Consider the following 21,251-nt stretch of genomic DNA (forward strand, 5'->3'; position numbering starts at 1 on the left):
TTCATATAACCTTTCTATATCCATGTCTCAAATTTCTATATTTTCTCAGATTTTATAGAATAATGCTGATGTATTTCAAGATTTTGATAATGTTATATCAGTTTAACCAATAGAATATTAATATTCGCACATAATATAATCCATAATAAATATTATCTATTCTTGAGTTCACCATTTATATTATAAAATAAATATACATAAACTACTATAAAATTTTATATTGATATAAAAAAACAAAAATAAAAAAGGAAAGTTACCAGAATGGACACCATCCGTTGAACATCTTTGACAAGTTGTAGATGGATGTTGCTGATGCAATGAGAAGGTCAGCTTGATCAGAAACTTTCATTGAAACGTTTCCGAAATCATTTCCTAACAACTTTGATTTGACTCTCAATCTGATTGTATCAGCGTCATCACTGTTTGGAGCCACTGAAGGAACTCCTCCATCAATACAAGAACCAATTCTCGTAATCTTTGCTACAGTATCAGAAGCAGCAACATCAGAAGATTCGACACAAGGTTCATGAACGAAAACAGCCAAAACCAAAATCAAAACTCTCCAATTTTCTCTCAAAACAGTCATGTAATCAACGAAAGTTGACCTGAATGTTCCTCCTGTTCCAGCAATTCCCATTGCCTTAACTAACATTCTTGTCAATCTGAATGGAACAACTTCAGGATACAACTTCCTTTTCATTGCAACTTCGAAACAATCTCCGAAATCAATGTGAATCATTTTTCCTGTGTTTCTATCAATCATTATATTACTTGGATGTCTATCTCCAAGACCAATTACATATCCAATTGCACTATTCACTGCACATGAAACAGCGAATGTTGTTCTGATTCTCATCCAATGTTCAGCGTCTTTAGATTGAAGCCAAAGGAAATTAGCAATATCTGTATCAGGAGTTGTTTCGAAAATCTTCTTCAAAACAGCCATTTTTTGGATTGTCAACATGTTATTGTAATTGTAACAACCCAGTTCACCGGCCATTTTGTATTCCTCTAAATCATCTCTGACAGCGGATTCGTTTTGAGGATCAATCAAGTTCCTGTACTGTTCAACAATTGATTTCAAAGTATCAGCACCATTTACCCATTGTACTAAACCATTCAACTTGGAGAGCGGCATAACAACCATTGTCTTGATGACAGTTGACTTTGCAAAGGATGTTTTAATGAGGGAATTAACTGTTGAAAAGAACTGCATGATTCTTTCATCCAATCTCAAATCTTCGTGTCCTTTCAACAAATATTGATAAACTTTTCCATCATCTCCCATTACAGAAATAGATTTAGGCTGCTGCTTAGAAGTATAGACCATTACTTGCTCGAAGAAGAACTTTATTCTTGTGATCTCGTGATCAACTTTATAAGTTCCTGGAACGGCCAATTTAAAGTCAGTTTTTTGACAGATTTTTTCTGAAATTGTACTCAATTCAATTGTTCTAACTTTATCCCAGACATAAGCAACTGATTGGGCGCATTTATCAATCCACATTTTGATGGAATTGTAGATTGACATGTTGTTTTTGTCTACGTCTTTCAAGGATTTGAGATCTTTGAAGAGTTTCGAGAAATCTCTGTTGAAACTCCATTCCAATTCATTCTTCGGATTCATTGGATACAAATGGTCGAGTTCATCCATTGTTTGTCTCATTTGTTCCCATTTGGATAACTCGAAATACATCTTCATGTCTTGAAGAAGAATCTCAGCTTTTTCATGCAAAGTAACTGTTAATTCTAACAATGTATGTCTTATTAATTCAACTTCATTCATTTCTTCTGTTTTCATTGATCTAAACTTATCAATGATGTTTGAAGCCGCTTTTGATCTTTTCTCTGTTGAACTCTCTCTCATTGTTATGACAGAGAAAATCAAAGAATGATAATGCTCTTTGAGCAAATCCAAAACTAAATCACTAACAAAACAAGAAACAGAGTTTGAAGAATGACTTAATTGGACTAATAATTGAGGAGAACACATCAAAAGATATTTGGCATCCAAGCTTTTGATTGATTCCTTCGTTTGATCGAATAAATCCAATTTGTTCGCGTATTCAAAGAACAAATTCAATAATTGCACAACATCAGGGAAACTCGTTGTACTTGCAGTATTTGCACAAGTCTTTAGACATTCAATGGCTGTCTTCACGTATTCATCTTTCATATGGGGATCCAAATTAATCAATTCGGAACAAACTAAAGCCCATTTTCTCATGATTTCGATGCCCATAACATTTGACATTAATTCTCTAATTGCTTGAGGAGTCAAATGAAGAGCTGCTGATGTAAATGAGTGAGGAATAAAGTTGAAAGATTTTTTGTGCAATGACCTTTGTGGAGTTATTCCGATTTCTTCGCCTTTGAGTATTTTAACAGCGTTACTTAAATGATTATAAGCTAATTTTAGTTGTGAATCATTTAACTCGGAAATCCATGTTCCCAACAAAAGTTCTGTGACAACTTTAATGGATTTGTTTGTCTTATCATTGATGTTATTCTTGAGACTGGATAAAATTTCAATCGCATCTGATTTTTCGCCATTTCGCCACTTTTGAATTGACAAACAAATTTTTGAAATGTTTACATTTTCTTGACTTTGTGATGAACTAAACAAAGAAGAATAAGCGTTTTCATGGAGACCTGGCAACAAGAATAACTTGACAGTATTCTCATCGTGGTGCTGTGTGATGATTATTCTGTTTTCTATCAAGTCATTCCATAAAGCAAAATCTCTTGGCATAGTAAGATGCCTTTGAATCCATACGTTCTCAAATTTTTCTTTGTTTTCGGGAGTTTCTTTGATGTACTCTGCCAATTCATGGAGTTCTACAAGTTTCTGAGCGTTCAAAACAATCTCATCTTGTAGCTGTTGGTATTGGGACCAAAATGAAATAGGTTTTGATGCAATCAACGATAAACCTTTTTCAATTAAACCGTCAACTTCTTCATAATTCTTTTCATGTAAAGAAAACAAAGCGTTGACTAAAATATTCTTAAGGGAATCTTCGTTGGTGTAATCCCTTATTTGTTTGATGTCATCCCACTTTTGAAGATGCATCGATGCCTCTGCGAAATAAGGAGCAACTTGGCATTTTAATTGTCTGTCTTGATGGTTCACGAAATAAGACATGTAACTGTTGATATCTTCCCATCTGGAAAGACTCGAAAGACAGTTAATTAATGAATAAAAACTGTCTTTCTTTGCAATGTTTTTCTTCAATGGTTCAATGCATTCGCTGTAACAACCAAGGCGCATTTTAGTTTCAATTGAATTTCCAAGACTTACATGTGTTGTCTTGAAAATCATTGTCGCGTTCTCTTTTTGGTTTAGGCTGCAATAAGTTTTAATTAATTGAGAAACATGAATTTTCATTTCACTTTTTGGCAAATTCGAATTATTTGACAATAAATTCTCTTGCAAATAAAGAGCGAATGCCAAATAGTTGTATTTCTCACATGCATTAATTACAACATCTGTTGGAATATCAATTGGATTTCGTACTTTATCCATGTAAATCAAAAGTGAAATGATATGTTTTCCAACAATTGGATAACTGTCTTTTGTATCAATGACAGATCTGAAGGATGTTTTAATTGTATGCTTTGCCTTTTGGGACAATTTAGTCCACATACTCAAGAAAGCAATGTTGAAGATCTTCAAACAGAATTTCTCACTTTTTTGTGTCAAATTTGAACAGCTTCTTATTGATGCCCTTGGATTTTGAGAAACAGTGACTTTTATGAAATTAATCAGCCACTGCAACAAATTGTTTTCATCACCGAAATTGGGATTTTCTGCTCTGATAATAACTAAGTCTTCGTTGATGACAAAATTGTCACTTTTTGAAATTTTCTTAGGTGTTGAACAATTTTGAACTTTTTCTTCGAATTTTCCATCAACTTCGACTTTTGTTATTATATCTTCCAATTCTTGTATTTGATCTGTCTTGTTCTCACCTTTCAAGCGCTGCAAAATTGGAAATGCTGCAAATAAAAACGGTTTTCCATAATTTTTCGTCAAAGAAATCAATGTTTCAATTGCAGCTTTTCTTGTTAATTCATATTCAAGGTCAAACAAAGCGAAACTCAAGCTTCTAATAATAATACCGATTGCGTACATCATGTCTGTAGTATTAGCAAGCTCTTTCAAAGCGTTCAAACCACTGATTCTGACACTTTCCAATGTAAACTCAAAAATAATTGCATCACAAATTTGAGAGACAATTAAGAAAAGTTGATCGGCGGCGTAAGGGCTGATAAAAGTAAATATATCCATGATATATTTGCAAATTTCGGATGAAGAAGTTTTTCTATTTTCGAGGGTGTTCAATAACAAACAGAGTATTCCATGGCAATGAGGTGCGAATGCGTCTCTTGTTGAGAAACAAATGGAATAAACAACTTTTACCATCAACAAATCATCATCTTGATTAAATTTCGTCATGAGCAAATTCAAGGTTTCATCAATGAAAGGAACAATGTTGTTTCTATTGTTCATGTTCAGTTTGATCAGAATTTCACAATATCCTTTTAATTCTTCAGGATTTTTACTGTCATTTATAAATGACAATAATTTCTTGTAAAATTTGTCAAAAGCGGGTAAAAGTGTCATCCTTGTAAAGTTTGCTTCTAGAATGAAAACCATTACTTCGCATGTCTCAACAAATAATTCATTGTTCTCGTCATTGTCAAGAATTTTAAGTAAAAGTGAAGTGATCGAACAAGCAAAGAAAACTTCTTGTCTTCCTCTTTCCAAATAAAGAGAAGAGTCAGGAATTATGTCGTCATCTCTTTTAGGAAGATAAAATTGTCTGGCCAAATTGACATTTACATGGTCAGGTACCTGTTTTGTTGTGTTCTCCCCTTCAATGTGAACATCGAGTAATCCAATAACTCCGACAACTTTTAGTATTGCCATTTTGAGAATTCTCGATTTAGTTCTCAACAAAAGATTAGTGCAAGAAGTCAAGATTTCCGCACAATGCGTTCTGATTTCTTTTGTTGAGTTCAAAGGACTCAAAATGACAAACAAAAAGTTCAAAATAGATAATGTCAAATTTCTATTTTCGTTTCTAATTAAATATTCGCATAAAACAGGAATAATTGTTCCTGAATTTTTGTCGAATAAATCTCTATCCAAAGGCGCCAACAAACTTATAGAATCAATGATACCTTTCTTGATTGACAAAGCAGAGTTTTCTTCAATGAAATTCTCGTATTTCGGAGTATTCTCAAAATTATACAAAATTTCTTTTTCAAACAACTTAAAAATTGTTTCTAAATACATCTTCGCAATATCTTTGCAAGAATTAATCAAATGAGACAATATTCTCGCTGTTCTCGCTCTTTGTCTTATAGAAGGGATATTCTCCAATATGTAGATGCAATTGATCAAGAAACTTCTTGAAAAAGCCATTGATTTCGCTGGATTCAAATGATTCACTTTTTCAAGAGCTTTTATTGAATTAATTCTGACATTTGTTGAATCATCATTTAGAAACACTCTCAACAAATTCAGACAATTGGAGGAAGCCAATTCCATTGGACAATTATCACTTACGCATTTGATAATTGCGGCTCTAACATATAAATCTTGATCGGAAATAGCTCTTTGCAATTCTTGCAAAACAATATTTTGAGGAGAAATTGTTGTTTGACTTTTAAGAACATTAAATAAAGAACGACTTACTTCTATCCTTACTTTTGATGATTTGGAAGTTGTATACTTCGAAATCTGTGTCATTAAACTTGTATCAGCTGGGAAAATTGATGAAGGCAATTCACTGATCATTTCTAAAACAATTAGATTTTCTTTTTCTTCTAATGACTGATTGATCTTCTTGTTTAAAAGGAATGATGTAAGATCTTCATCTTTGTTGTTGATTTTCGTGTAAAAAACAAATAAATCTTTGTATCTTTCGGTGACTTCTGCGTTTACAAGTTTTCTGAGGTTTTCTTCACTTAAATCAAGTGGATGAGAGGTTTTAAGAAGCTCTGTGTAGATGACAAACAAGTCATCATATAGTTCGGCATTGATTAGATCTTCTGTCATCTTTACAACGCTGTCTTTGTTTTCGTCAATGAAATTTGGAAGATTTCGGATCAATTTAACGATACATTGAGCACATTCCGTAGGGAAATCAAGTAATATAAGCTGCATATCTTGTAAATACTCGTCTATTCCAAAGAGATCGATTAAAGTTGTATCAATAATAAATAATTGTGTTTGTAATTCAATTGCGTGCATTCTGACTAATGAAGAACATTGAGTTAGGTTCTCACAAAGCACTTGCATGATGCCTTGCGTGTTTGGAATGAAATAATCCGGATAAATTTCTGCTGTCTTTGTAAGTAATCGTAATGATGGGGCTTGTTTTAATGAATCTGGCATTTCAAGGAAATTTAAACATAGTTCTTGTATAAAATTCAAATGATGATCAATTTCAGATCTTCTGTAAGAAGCAACTGCAGAAGTAATTTCTGCTAATGCTAAAACAGTTGCTTCCATGATGCGAAATGATTGTTTTGTCATTAATATGTAAGTTGCAGCTTGTATTTGTGGTAAAAAGGATGATACAGAGCTTGGCGCATTAAGAGTAAGATAATAAATCATCCAAGCGGCAGCAAGATATCTTTCTCTACGTCCATATGCATGCAACCACCCGAATATACGATTCATCAAATGTCCGACATATTTTGCTTGCTCTGTACCTGGATGTTTCACAAGTTCTCCAGTACACCAGCTTGTAAACTTAACTAAGTCAATATCCCTTTGAGGAATTATACGCTCTAAAATGATAATTAACTTCTGAAAATCGTTATATCCAAATTTATGAAGTGATGCTATGCCGACTGCGGCTCTATATGCATTTTTGGGGTCAGATGATTTTGCCAATTCCATGACAAGATCAAGAAATTGAGATATATAGCTGTTTAGCGCAACATTTGACATTCGAATCATTTCATGATAAAAGATAGAGTAGTATTGCTCATATCCATTCATCATTTTATCAAATGTATCAGGGAATTCTAATTTCGGGAGATTCATAAAATTTCAATTGAATTTATTTTTATCATCGTTTTAAGTTTTTAGTCAAATTTTGGGCGGTTATGAAATATGAAAAAAATGATCGTTTTCCGATTTGTAAAAAGAATAAATCAAAAAAGAAAATTTAGTTTATTTTACAGTGAAATTAGCTTCACAAGTTTAGAGAGTGTCAAAAAAATTATGAGAATGTCAGAGATATGCAAGTGCTCCCATGAGAGTACTATTTCAAACAAAGGTTTTATTTGCTTGTTTTGCTATATTATCATTCTCAAGTAAATCTAACTATTGAGAATGATTCCATTTACTTTTCTGGACATATAAAATGTACTGATTTTTGTTTACTAATAATTCGTGAAAATGGTCCAGATTATTTTCATCTTTGTCATTACTTAGTCACAAACAATATTTATCTTTGTCATTGCTTTGTAACAAATTATATTTATACAAAGTCATTACTTCGTCACAAACTATATTTAAACAAAGTCATTGCTTCGTCACAAACTATATTTATCTTTGTCATTACTTCGTCACAAATTAAACTGTGAATCAAAAAGTAGAGTGCATCTTAATCTTATGAATCACAGATTGGTTTTATCTTTGTCATTGCTTCGTAACAAATTATATTTATTTTTGTCATTACTTCGTCACAAACTATATTTTACAAAGTCATTTCTTCGTAACAAATTATATTTATCTTTGTCATTACTTCGTCACAAATTAAACTATGAATCAAAAAAGAACAGTGTAGGTACATCTTATGAATCATAGTTTTATCTAGGTTGCTGTTAAGTTATCAGGTCGGAATTTTGTCACGTAGTTCAATAGTTCAGAGTTATTATTTGGACAGTATTTAAGCATACTTCCCAAAAGTTTAGGAGCAACATGAACGTGATGAACAACTTGAGCATAAATCTTATTATTATATATACCTGTTATATAACCAATCTCATCATCTTTTCTAAATTCATACATGTGACGGACAGTTTCGAAGATTCGATATCTAACCAATGAAACTCCATTTTTCATAAATAAACCAGACATAAACAATACATTGAAAAGGTGTTGATCATGCCATCCTTTATCCCAGACAAAGTACGAAAAGAATGTATCCAAAGCCCTTGTAAATGGCTGAGTATAACCAAATGATATTCCTGCACACACTACAGTGGCTAAAGAACCTTGTTTTAATCCAAGATCATAAAAAATATAATCATATATTTGCAATTGATTATGAAATGGTTTCATCTCTTCTATCATGTAGAATTTACCAGGTTTGAAAGCATCATTAAATGGATCACCTTGGAATAATGTGTCGAACATGTCGCATTTCATAATTCGATCAAATCGATGATAATTTCTTTTCACTACGTAATAATCCCAAAGATATATGAGATAAAAGTAGTTGAATCGCATATTGAACTCTGGAATGCCCATGTTGATGATTTGGCCGCCACAGAGCTCGATGTCTTTAATCATTTCTGATGTTAAAGTTTTGTATGCTTCATTGTCAACAAGGAATGCAACAGTACACTTGCATCCTGTATGTCGTAGTGTTCTCAAGAATAAATTGATATTTTCGACTTTTTTTGTGCTTCCGGCCAAAATTAAATCGCGAGGTGTGCTATTTGATTTAGAATTTCTGACTGTAAAGTTGCAATGGTTGCAGTTGAGACTTCCATTGAAGTATTTTATGTTCAAATCGCTTCGAAGGTATATATCTTGATTAATACTAAATCTCCAAGTCGACAAATTATGTGCAAAATCGATTGAACAGGTGTATTTTGGCATATAAAAAAGATGTAAAGCGACCATCGAAGCGAATATACAAAACGCAGGTATTATTACAATAGTTATTTCCGATTTACTCTTTTTTTTTGTTTGCTTCATCGTTGACAATATCAGCTAAGGTTAAGATTTCATGATATATATAAAATTTAAGATGCTGTCATGAAGATGATTTACGCTTATGATATACATGGTTACAAGAGAATCAAAAAAATATGCAATTTCATTGGTGAGTTGTTTCTAATGGAATCTACTCCCTATGATAACTCTGATACGAAAATGAGATTCCGAAACTATATTAAACATATTATGAAAAAATTGATAAGAGATTTTGGTTAGTATCTCAATTCGTTTGCAAAAGACTTACCTTTGGTGCAAGTTATGCTATTGGCTCACTAAAATACGATTGAAAATTTAAATTAAAAATAACAATATTATCTTTATCACAAATTGTACTTTTGAGAATAAAATAACAAAATAGGATGAATACTTTGAACGTAATCTAGTGGAATTTCTTGAACAAATTCATTTATCTTGAACCATCTTCCGAATTTTTGAACAACTGAATAATATTTATCATCTTCCCTTGCAACAAATGATTTGAGGACATAATCCTTATCAACAGATTCTATTCTGATGCTAAGGGGCTGAATAATCCTATCTGAAGTGGAAACAACAAAAGTTGGAGGAAAATCTATGTATTTCATGATTCCGTTCATAGGTGCTTTACATATCGGACAGATTTTATTGGATCTCGAGCCAGATGTGATTGTATTTAAGATCGGCTGTACTTCTGCTTCTAAAATGATCAAATCATCTGTTCCTTCATTAATTGATTTACAAGCATCACATTGAAAATGCTCGCCGATCTTGATTCCAACAAGATCCATTAAATTGATTAGATTTGTAGACTTTTTCAGGTTTTTGATTATCAGGTCGTAAAATTTATTTGGCATATTACATTTTTGTTCAGCAAAACTTTGTAAATTTGTTACAACTGCAAGAAATTCTAAAAATGGAATTTGAATTTCGTTCATATAATTCTGAAATATCTTCGATAGGCATAAATGTAGTGCTTGCTGCACTGTCGTACAGTTTTTGCTTGATACTGAATATGACAGGAAATACTTGGCAAAAACTTGGTCATTTAACATACATTGAAGCACAGAAGCGATTGATCTGAAATCTCTGTATGGATATATAGGCAGAGGATCTCGTGGAAATGGTAGAATTGGTAAGCCGTAGCTTATCTCTGAAGTCAAGGGTAGATTATCTAAGACAGAAAACTTAGCTGCTAGTATTAAATGGTCTATTTTTGGATGAAACAGGAAATTGCGTTGCTTGTTTTCGTATTTATATAATTGATGAGTTGAAATATCAACTCCAAAATGAAGTCGACATTCGTGGTCAAATATATCATCTTTACAATAAATACACCCACATGATAGACATACTCCAAGGTTTTGTGTCTTTTTCTGGCAGTGGCTGCAAGAAAATATGTTTTTAAATCTGTGGGGGAATATCGTTATTTCCCAGATAATACGTTGCACTTTGCAAAATGTATTTTTGATATTACACTCATTATTGAAAAATGGCAGCAGCTCACGCGAACGTTCCTCAAGAGAGGATTTTCGCATTTAAATTCGTCACTTTTGCTGATAAATTTATGAACAGAATCATGGATTTTACAACCATAAATATTCCCAATACATTTTATACATATCAGGGGTTTTACATGTTGAATATTTTTGAATAATTTTGAACAAAATTGAGAATTTATCACTTTTTTATAATTGAGGAAAGACTAATGCATGCAGAGTAAGTATCGTACCAGGTGTAACATATCCTACTTTGATTAAGAAATATTATTAAATTCAAGCTTGATTATGATTCCAGGACATGATTTGGCTAGAAAATCTAAGATAACAAATAACATGACCAAGTTACCTATCCAATCATCTTTATTGAGCAATATTAGCAGATGATTTTATAAAATAAGTTATCAGGTTTATTTATCTTCTGAAATAATACATCATTATTTTATAAAGTTATGAGACTGATTACTAATAGAAGAAACACTGGTAGCATTTATTTGACGCTTGAACACATAAACTCATTTTAAAATACTAATTCTAAGATTGGACTTATTTAAACCTAGACATATGGATACATTATTTAAAGGAATAAGTGTCAAGCTCGTATTTTTTTATCGATGATCCGATAGTACATGAGAACAACGCCATTTTGTTACTATGTATCCAAATAATTAAATTTAAACTTATAGATCCAATAATAAGAACAAAATAAATGAGTATCAGATTAGAATAAAATTTTGTTCGTTTGAAGCTGCAAGAACAAAGTATTGTAACAAAATCACAAGGAAATATTATAAAAATGTAATAAAATTAAATAAATCTATTAGAAAAAATAAGCATTTTATTTTTTTAAAAAAACTCACAATGAACTAGCAGCAATTGAAGCAATTTCCTTCATTCTTGCCTCCATTACAAGCTCGTTGGCCTTTGCCTGAGAAGCCATTGTACACCATCTATCAGCTTCTTCCGGATTTTCTTCTTTGAGAAGAACGGCCATGTTAAACATTGCTGGTATGTAACCAGCTTCTGCGGAGCTCTTCATCATCATCATTCCTTGCTCTCGTGATTCCTCTCCTCTCTTGAGAAGGATATTTCCGATATTGAAGAAGGCAACAGGATCTTTTAGATTCGACCAAAGTTTCATCGATGTTTCGCGGTTCGAAATGTGAACTCCGATGTTATTAAGAGCTTGTTCGCTTCCGATCTTGGCGGCAAGAACCCAAAGACCGGCCATCATGCGGAAATCTTGTTTGCAGCCCCAGGCGTGTTCGTAATAAAGGCCAAGGTTCACTAAAGCGCGTGTATCTCCTCTTTTAGCGGCTTTAGAGATGTATTTAAAGGCCAAATTGCCATTAAAACGAACAAATGTGTCAGCGAGAATCAGATAAGCATCATGGAAGCCAAGATCTGCGGATCTGATCAGTAAATGAATTCCTTCTTTGATATGTTGGTCTTGAACGAAAAGTGCACCGGCATTCTTGAGGGCAACTGAGAAGTTGTATTCAGTAGATTTAAGTAGATACTTCAAAGCTAAGTCGCGGTCGGTTTCAATAATTAATTTTGCCATATCATTAAGAGATATTGGATCTTCTGAAGACATAAAGGTATCCTTAGCTTTCTGTTCATCTTTTTCGGTTCCATAGCCTGTCAAGTAGCATGAACCCGCAATTGGTTTGATATCTTTGATAATTTCGAATAGTTCGCTTGGATTGTAAGGTATTTCATCTGGATAAGTATTTTTCAAATGTGCTATCTCGTTAAACGATGGCCTCTGATCAGCTGAAAGGTTAAGACATCTTTCGATGAAATTATCTTGAACGGTAAGTGGGCTTTTCAGATTCCAAATTCTTTCTAATATATCATGGCGGTTATTGTTGTATAATAATTCTGCTGAAAGAAGTCCATATAAGAAGATATCATGTAAGATTAAATGATTATCGAATAGTGGGTTTATATCATCATCAGGATCGATTGTATCATGAGGTGATGGACATATGAATCCAATTCTGTAGTTATTTGACTTATCCTTAAAAATAAGCTGTTTTTTAATCGCTAAATGCGGAATTTCGTATTTATTTAGCACAGAAAGTGCATTAGCAACATCGTCTAATAATTTCCTTTTCTCGTTATCGTTTAAATTTGTGTAATTCACCTCGGACAAATCATCATTTTCGTAAAATATATAAATATCGAGACCTTCAATGCCGAAACCAACAACATTGATGAAATTTTCGATTTTTATCTTTTGCAATTTGATTATAGTCGAAAGGAAACGTAAAATTTCCGAAGTATAATGCTGTAAAAGGGAAAACTTTTCAACAAACAGTTGCTCATTCGTACTTTTCCGTGTGCAACGACGAATCCAGTACGGTTGACATATCGCCTGATCATCCAAATCAAATTCAGTAATGTTAAGCATGAAAAAGTGATACGAAATTTAAAAATTCATACTAACAAATATCTAACATTTTCTTTTAAAATCATTTTATTATGTTTGGACGATTTGAAATTAGGGTTCTCAATTTTTTTCTTTACCGCTAAAAATTTTGCGAACTGTAGCGGTTTACATTTTGATAACCGTTGAACAATTGGCTTGTACAATATCAGATGGAATATGTTTCTAAGTTTGTTTTCATCGTTCATTCAATTTCATAATCTTTTATACGTTCGGGATAGAAAAAAATGTTTCTTTTGAGATCGGGATTTTTTTACACAATCGCAATATATTTTTTACAGTAGGATTCTTCCAGCATCATTTTTAATGAATATCGGCTCAGAGATTATTTACTGAAATTTTGAAAAATTACAGAAATATCGGAGTTAACTTGCTAAATATCATTTACACATAGTCAGTCCGAAGTAGTTATAGCAGGTTCTACGATAGGAACATTACTGTACAAAATTTGGCATTTTGCATAAAATACCTCTATTTCCAGGAATTACCGTCACTTTTTTCCACCTTCTAAAAAAGTTTCTATATATCGACATATATAGACATTTTCAAAGCTTTTTAAAAGAGGATATGATAGAAAAGATGTTTAATTTTATGATTTTGGACTTTGTATGGAAATATGAGATATGAGATTTAATATGATTTGATTGCAAGTTGAAATTTTTGATTTTTATAATATAGCATTTTTATGATATAAAGAGTGTTTTTATGATAAAATTTTTGCTCAAAAACAAAAATTTTGGTAAAACGGTAATTCCTGGCTGACGTTAAAATATGCTTTGTTCTCCATTAAAAATAGTATTTAATGATATAAAAATCAATTATTTTGAGTATTCATAGACTTTTTTGTTGAAACTTCGAACGCACGAAAACTACTATTAGAATAGATTAGATTGAAAATAAACAGCGGAAACAAATTCAGCACATTTTATATGATTTGGTGCTGTGACAAAAGTATATCATTCACACTCAAAGGAAAATCTGATTATCCCAATAAAATAGAAATAAATCAATAAAAAGTATAATGGATGCATTCTATTTGGATGCTTATATTATATCATTTATCAAATTTTGAAAATATTCATTTTTCACGAATTCGAACCGAAACAAGACCTTGAACTCGTCAAAATTTTAAAAAATGAACATTTATCAAAATAAATGCAGGATTTGTTGATTATATCATTAATACTCCATTCTTTTAGTAAATGCATGTGCATTTGCCTTTTCCTTGCAAAAGATTGAAATAGCTTTTTCAATTTATTCCGATTAAAATATATTTTTCGTTTATCCATATCTATGTAAATACATTAAACATCATAACACTTTGAAATACTATTGTTTTAGTAATCAATTTCTTATCCTTATCATTTCTACAATTGGTATTATTCACTTCATAATATAAAAGTTCTAAAAATGTCAAAAAGTATTCATTTTAGGAATAAAAGACTTAATTTAAATTTAATATAATTATTTTTATATCTATACAAACAAATTGTGAGAACATTCAGGTGGCCTCATAAGTAATAACATATCAGTATTTTGATATGATACCTCATATATAAGGTATGATTAGAAAGCTGAAATCAGCTTTTTCAATTTTTCATCAGTGAAAATGTTTGATACCTCATACCTATTAAAATAGCCTAATTTCAGTCCCATCCCTCTTGTATTCGTTGAGATAAGGAGATTTGAAATTATGCAATTTCGACGCCGTTACCCTCTCCATTTGCCACAAAAATGTAAGGGATATATAACACTGTTGTATAAATTAATATTTTATTGTTATTTTTTAAAAATAATACTTCAATCATGCTAAAATTGAATTTTTTTGATGCAAAAAATAACCTTAAACGGTAATTCCTGGAAATAGAGGGTAATCAAGTTCAATACATTTCCATTAAGAAAGGACATTGAAATTTTGTATAATTTATATCATGTGCTACATGAATACAACCTGTATCAAAATTCCTTATGAAAAAATTCATTTGAAATTATCCAATCAATTATATTTAATCTATAGGCTTGAATCATTTGATATTTTGTATTTCCTTCTATCATAGATCCTAAAAAATCAAACTTGTTGAGAAAACGTACAGAAAGATATGTTATTTTTTTCCTAGGATAAAAATCTTTGTCGTTCTTTTCTTTGAAAATGTTTAAGGATGCGTAATTTTTGGCAATTCTTAAACAATTTGGGCTAATTTAAACTTATGACATAAACTTATCACAGTTATAAGCATATTTGTTTTATGGTCTATTTTTTCCCTTTTCCATATTTTAAAAAGTATATTTTATCTTATTGAGGTTTGGATTTCATATCAACAATGATATTTTGGATCAAAGTTGCCAATTTCCAGCTTTATGTGTGAATAGTTGGCTAAAATTATCAGACATAATTCATTATTTTTTTTTAAGGGACCACTGCACGGCCAAACAAGACCTATCGTCTTTTAAAAATCTTCAACAAGTTGATGTTTACTAAGGCTAAAAATTCAATAAACTCGAAAAAATTAAGTTAGGGGTATTTGAATCCCTACAAGATGCTTGTCAAATTCCCTTATTATCAGCATTCAAATTCTCTTTTCATATTAAATATTAAAATTATTAACAATAAAATTGGAAATTTATCATTTATAATAGCTGCCAACTGCCTATATTCATCATATATGACCATTTCATTCACTTAGAACTTCAAAATTTCTGTTATTCATTTATTTTGTATGAGATTTTTGTTATGATTGTAGAATATATAAGAGTAAAGACGAGCTGCATGCACCAGTGTGTTATAACAGATCGATTTTATTTGAAATTTCATAAATTAATAATTATAATAAATTTGATATTCAGAGACGGCGCTACGCGCCTTTTAGCATTCTGGGCACTTACGTGCCCAGAATGCAAGATTGAGAAATTTGAAACGAAGTTTCAAATTTCTGCCTTGCTGTTAGGCAAAAAGAAAGTCAGTACAAAAAAAAATTTTGAAATTGAGAATAAAAATAATATTGTGAGTTTTTGTGATATATGGATTTTTTAGAAGATTTTAGAGATTGAAGTCTCAATTTATAAAATTTTTTTAAATTGAGAGGAATTTTAATAATATTATTTTATTTGATATTTGGATTTTTTAGAAGATTTTAGAGAAGTCTCAATTTAAAAAAATTTACAAAAAATGATCGTAAAATAATCGTTTTTGTTCAAATCCTTTTCATTTCGGGAAATTGAAGTTAAATATCTAAGAGATGGTCTATGCATATGTTAAATCAAATCATTAAAAAGTGTTTTGATGACTTTTTCTAACCGCAAATTGTCACTTTTTGATGTTTTAAAATTATTATATATCCTATATCCATTCAAGATGCAAATTAATATTAAAACTCCAAAATCGATTTTTGAGAGAATCAAATTTATCACATCTCATCGTTGTTCCGAATTAATATTTTATTTGTAATGTACATATTATCACAATTATATTTATCATATTAAAATTCAAAAATAATTTTTGAGTTTCAGATCTCCCTAATTTCCCATATAAATATATGTTTATTTTATTAAAAATAGAATGTCCAATTATTGATAAAAATCGATCCGCTTTTCTACCGGTCAAGCTGTATATATATAGAACCCATCCATGTAAACCTCGATGTTACTTTTGCGGCCGAGCGGAGCGAGGCCGCAAAAGTAACATCGAGGTTTACATGATGGAAAATAATGACTTTTCTCTCAATTTAATTTGCAATAAAATTCACAGATATTAGATTTTAATTAATGGTTTCGTTTTGCTAAAATTGTCACTTTTATAGCATATTTGTTTTGGGATGTTTTGCGAAACCAAAAAAAAACTATGATATACAATGTGTGTGTAAAGAAAATACTTTATTTACTAGTTAAAAAATCATTTGGTATTGATCAAGTTATTTTTTCTGGATAAGATATTATATGGATAATTGGATAGAAAATACAATTATATAATCTTGTACCTGGTTTAATTAAGCTAATTGTCATCAGAAACTTGTAATTTTTATGAATTTCAGATTTTCTTTTCATTACTGCTTTTCTTAATAGGTCAAGTTCTTATTTACGTTATAAAGTATGATATTTACAAATATCAAGTTATCATGTTTTTTGAGAAATTATGAGAAACAAACAAAAATGAAAAAGATAGGAATAGCAATGAATAGTGATGTGAGTATAGAAAATGTAAGAGATATGAATGCAAAGCAATCAGTATTTAGGATATTGACCATAGATTTCGAAAAAAATGCTGCATATTGAGCGAAAACTATGATTATATTATAAGGCTGTCATTTAAAGCATAATGAAACTATTCCCTTTTCATTTTAATCGAATAAGATAGTAAAGATTTTTGAATTAGCTAGAAACTGATGAGATGTTTTCACAAATCAGATTTTTAATCTCTATAATGCATAATTCACTCAATATCTCAATTTTGATATTGCGAGATATTTTTGCTATCGGTTTCGCAATTTTGACACAATAGCAAGAGGGTTCTATAAGCATTATTATCAACGTAGAATTTGAATATCATATCAGAAAATGTCGCAAATCTGACATTTACCCGACCAAATAGCAAAAATAATTGAATACTTTTCGCAAAAACTTTAAAAATCGATAAAAATATGAAATATAGATATTAAAGAGACTTTTTATATAATATTCATAAAGATTTTCCAAAAATATGATACCGCAAAATTAAAAAAGTGACGTCTTGAGTGGAGTCAAAGGTCGAAATTGCTAGCTAAATGTTTTTTAGCGAAATTGCGTATTGTACGTTTTTTTCGCAAAACGAAACCCTTATTTTAATTAATATCAAAATATTGGCCAATAAAAACTTTTGATCAATCCACTTTTAAAATCGGAAAATCGTGAATTTTTAAAACACGCTTCGAAAACATAAAAAAAATCGAAAAATGCAAATCATCTCAAAACTCACCCATTTCAAGATTTCCCTTTAATTCGAAATAACATGGTGCTAAGGTATCATACCAAAAGGTGTGTATATTGACGAGAATTGAAAAATATCAATCTGATGAGTAGCAAAATAAGTATTTATAATTGAGGCGAAAACAATAAATCTCATATTGCCTCTCAATTTTTCTGAGTCTCTCAGTTTTTGCAGTGGTCCCTTAATTTACAAAATTGGAGAAGCTTATATTTTGGAATTTGGAGATCCCAGTTGTTATTTCTCCAAACGAGATCCTTAAATTCACTGAAGGTTCTTCATTTTATCGGCAATTCGCGCCGATATAATCGATAAAAATTCAAAATGAGTAACATCATAGGTAAAGTATATCAATCATTGCAATCGTATGATCCTCATTCTATTAATATATACATCAATGATCATGAGTATAATACAAATCTTTATATTGGAATGGCAATTTGCAATACAATTCATAATGAAATTTATTTAAATCGATCAACGAAAGAATTTAGATTCTATGCAAACATAACAGAAAATAATATATATGATGTACTTGAAAAGATATTTAAATTACAAATTCCAGAGAATGTCGAAGATAATATTGCTTGTGACCTTTTGAATCTTGGAAAAGTAATGGAAAGTGAATCATTGATGTCTTTCTTTATGAAAAAATTTCAAAACGGTGAATACAATTCAGAAAACATACTTATAAACGTTAAATATTCCAAACAAATTGGATACAGCGAAAAAATATTTGATTTCATATGTGAAAACATCGATTCAATCAATCATGATGAACTAATAAGTTCTATTGTAGAGGCCGGATTAGATTTTGCAGAACAGTTATTGATGCATTTCAAAAAAAGAAATAAAAATTCAAATGATATCATATTCTCCCTGATAAATATAAATTCAGTATTCATTGATACCATTTCATATCTCAATGATGAATATATTGAAATTAGAGATGCTAATGATTTACTCAAAAGCTCATCTGAACAATCATCAATCATATCATTTTTCAAAACTTTAATAGATAATAGAAAAGAAAAAGAAAATAAAATTCAGGCCCTTGATAATGAATTAACAGAACTGCGGCAAGCAAATAAAAATCTTAGCCTAGATAACTCAAATATGAAAAATGAATTAACAGCATTACATAGAGAAATTGAAGAACTTAGAAAAGAAGAATCAATTAAAGGTGATGAATTATTAAAATCAATAGATGAGATAAGAAAGCTTAGACTAAATAACTCAATTAAAGATAATGATTATATAACATGGCTAAATCAAAAGAAGAAATAAAAAACCTTAGCCAAGATAACGAATCTCTAAAAGAAGAATTGAATAAATTAAGGGAAAAACTGAACACGCACCAAAGAGGAAAACTGCCACCACGCTATCTTGGAATATTCTAAATTATTGACAACAAATTTAAAAATTTTTCACTGTCAGATTGATTTTTTTAAAAAAACCGAATAATAATAAATTAATTTATTTATATTGGCAATTGATAAATCGATGAATAATCAGGTTAGTCAATATTTATATATTTATTCAAATTACAGTTTAATATATTAAATTACTTGGTGAAATTCGATATATAAGAGATTGTATCTCTCAAACTTCCAAGTCCGACTTCATTTGCTACTTCAACAGTATGAAGATATTCTTTTATCTCATCCTTGTTGACAGTGTTTCCGAGGTTTCCACCGTCATCTTTGCAGCTCATTGGCATATTTCTATGAGCAACATGGTCTTTTGGACAAGCCAAGTCTTGCATTTGGAAACGTTCTATCTTTCTGCAGGATTCCTCGAAGAGTAATCTTTCGATTATTTCTGTATCGTAGACAGCCTTGCAAACAATTCTGGTCAAAAATTTGAAATAAAGTCAGATGGGCGTAAGTGCAGCCTTAATTAATTAATTAATTAAAAAAAAAGCACAATTTTTTTTGTCAAGCGAATAATAATAAACAAAGATTTTTAAAATGTTCAGGTTCTAAACATATAACAATTGAATGAAAGACTTATAGCGATTGATTTAATATTGAATAATATTTTATCAACAAAAATCCGAGAACTTCAATTACTCTGTTTCATCAGGTGAAGGCATCATAATCTGGAACTTGCCAGCTTCAGTTGCATAGCGGATATAGATATCTGGTTTATCTTTATCCACATTTAAGTTGAGAATGGACAATCCTGACATAGAAAGCTTTGGAATATGGAATTCCGCTGAAATCGGCTTATTTAACTTTGTTGCCGGTGAAGATTTGTAAGATGCGGAAAGATATTGTGCAATAATTACAATTTGTGAATGTCCTTGGCCGACAAAGTCATTAATCGTCCAGACAGCAGCATTTTTCAGTTCATCAAACTTAGCACGGGTCTTTTCGGCGCATTCGAAGGTAACGTTAGCTGTATTCTGTGGAAGAGGGATATGTAATGTAAAATGAGTAGCTTTTAGCGACGAATTGTATGTTGCTGTAACCGAAATGCTGATTTCGAGTTTATTTCCACCGAGATCTTTAACTGTTGGAACGATTTCAAACGGAGCTTGGACATTTTCGGTCCTCTTGTATCTCATTAACTCGAATTTATCGTCAGGAGGGATAAATGAGATTTCTTTGTTTGTTTGGAATCTGTTTAAACGAACGCACTGGTGGAAAATGATATCATCGAAATCAATACCACCCTGGCCACCTTTATCAGATGATGACGATGGCTTGTCCTTAAATTCAATTTTACATTCAGACATTCCAGAAAGAACAGCATTCATTGTTGTAACACCGTTAATGGAATGATTAAGAGTTTGTCCTGTAGGAGTCTGGAAGAGCGAAACCTTTTCTGTAACGTCAACAATGACTGTTGGCTTATTATGCGAAATATTAGGGAGACGCCATGGCGTGGAGCCGGTAGCCATCGATGTAATTGGATTAGGAAGTTGCGTGGAATTGGGTGAAGCATGGCCTGTAAGAATTTTTAATGTTTCTGGTTCAGTGCACTGTGGATATCCAGAATCAATCATTTCATCGAAAATTTCAACAATATCAGGTACATAATCTCGAACATTTTTGTCCGATAAGGCTGAAACGTTGAGAACTTTTGCTAAAATTTTTGGAATTTGGTTTAAAAGTTCGAAAATAACATCAGCACCAGCATTTTGCTTAGTGCATCCAACATAAAATATCTCATTTTCTTCATGGTGAAGAAAAGACGTTCCATCTATTAAAACAATTGGCGAAGTAATTTCGTTAGGAGCAATAACGCTTAATCTGTAGTTATCGAATGCTGATTGGTTGAAATCTTTTCTATACGTTTTAAGAACGATCAATTCTCCAGTAGAATCTATTAAAGCAATAGCACTAATCATGACTTTTCTTTTTGATAATTTTTTTTTCTCCTTTTATTTTTGGA

The 21,251-nt window shown here is 31.0% G+C and overlaps 7 protein-coding genes across 7 annotated transcripts, besides 1 other annotated feature; 1 reads left to right on the forward strand and 6 right to left on the reverse strand.

Annotated features, from left to right (window-relative positions):
- Positions 1–182: 182 nt before the first annotated feature.
- Positions 183–7,107, reverse strand: TVAGG3_0551900 (ataxia telangiectasia mutated (ATM) -related family; the record flags this gene model as incomplete). Its single annotated transcript, XM_001329624.1, has 1 exon — positions 254–7,060. One exon carries the CDS (start codon positions 7,058–7,060, stop codon positions 254–256), a length of 6,807 nt encoding a protein of 2,268 aa, XP_001329659.1.
- Positions 7,108–7,192: 85 nt separating this feature from the next.
- TVAGG3_0551910 (uncharacterized protein) lies at positions 7,193–8,925 on the reverse strand (the record flags this gene model as incomplete). The annotated part of the gene is made up of 1 exon (XM_001329625.1): positions 7,835–8,848. The coding sequence occupies one exon, from the start codon at positions 8,846–8,848 to the stop codon at positions 7,835–7,837; it is 1,014 nt and encodes a 337-aa protein (XP_001329660.1).
- Positions 8,926–9,245: 320 nt separating this feature from the next.
- On the reverse strand, positions 9,246–10,705 carry TVAGG3_0551920 (uncharacterized protein; the record flags this gene model as incomplete). Its single annotated transcript, XM_001329626.1, has 1 exon — positions 9,289–9,735. One exon carries the CDS (start codon positions 9,733–9,735, stop codon positions 9,289–9,291), a length of 447 nt encoding a protein of 148 aa, XP_001329661.1.
- Positions 10,706–11,274: 569 nt separating this feature from the next.
- TVAGG3_0551930 (tetratricopeptide repeat domain domain-containing protein) lies at positions 11,275–12,968 on the reverse strand (the record flags this gene model as incomplete). The annotated part of the gene is made up of 1 exon (XM_001329627.1): positions 11,300–12,859. The coding sequence occupies one exon, from the start codon at positions 12,857–12,859 to the stop codon at positions 11,300–11,302; it is 1,560 nt and encodes a 519-aa protein (XP_001329662.1).
- Positions 12,969–18,176: 5,208 nt separating this feature from the next.
- On the forward strand, positions 18,177–19,225 carry TVAGG3_0551940 (EP4 subtype prostaglandin E2 receptor binding; the record flags this gene model as incomplete). The annotated part of the gene is made up of 1 exon (XM_001329628.1): positions 18,177–19,139. One exon carries the CDS (start codon positions 18,177–18,179, stop codon positions 19,137–19,139), a length of 963 nt encoding a protein of 320 aa, XP_001329663.1.
- Positions 19,226–19,416: 191 nt separating this feature from the next.
- Positions 19,417–19,617, reverse strand: TVAGG3_0551950 (DNA replication proofreading; the record flags this gene model as incomplete). Its single annotated transcript, XM_001329629.1, has 1 exon — positions 19,417–19,617. One exon carries the CDS (start codon positions 19,615–19,617, stop codon positions 19,417–19,419), a length of 201 nt encoding a protein of 66 aa, XP_001329664.1.
- Positions 19,618–19,724: 107 nt separating this feature from the next.
- Positions 19,725–19,747: a mobile genetic element.
- A 46-nt stretch (positions 19,748–19,793) lies between these two features.
- Positions 19,794–21,220, reverse strand: TVAGG3_0551970 (endocytosis; the record flags this gene model as incomplete). Its single annotated transcript, XM_001329630.1, has 1 exon — positions 19,921–21,207. One exon carries the CDS (start codon positions 21,205–21,207, stop codon positions 19,921–19,923), a length of 1,287 nt encoding a protein of 428 aa, XP_001329665.1.
- Positions 21,221–21,251: the final 31 nt, after the last annotated feature.

Source organism: Trichomonas vaginalis, chromosome II, assembly GCF_026262505.1.
Source record: "Trichomonas vaginalis G3 chromosome II, whole genome shotgun sequence".
Classification (NCBI taxonomy): domain Eukaryota; phylum Parabasalia; order Trichomonadida; family Trichomonadidae; genus Trichomonas; species Trichomonas vaginalis.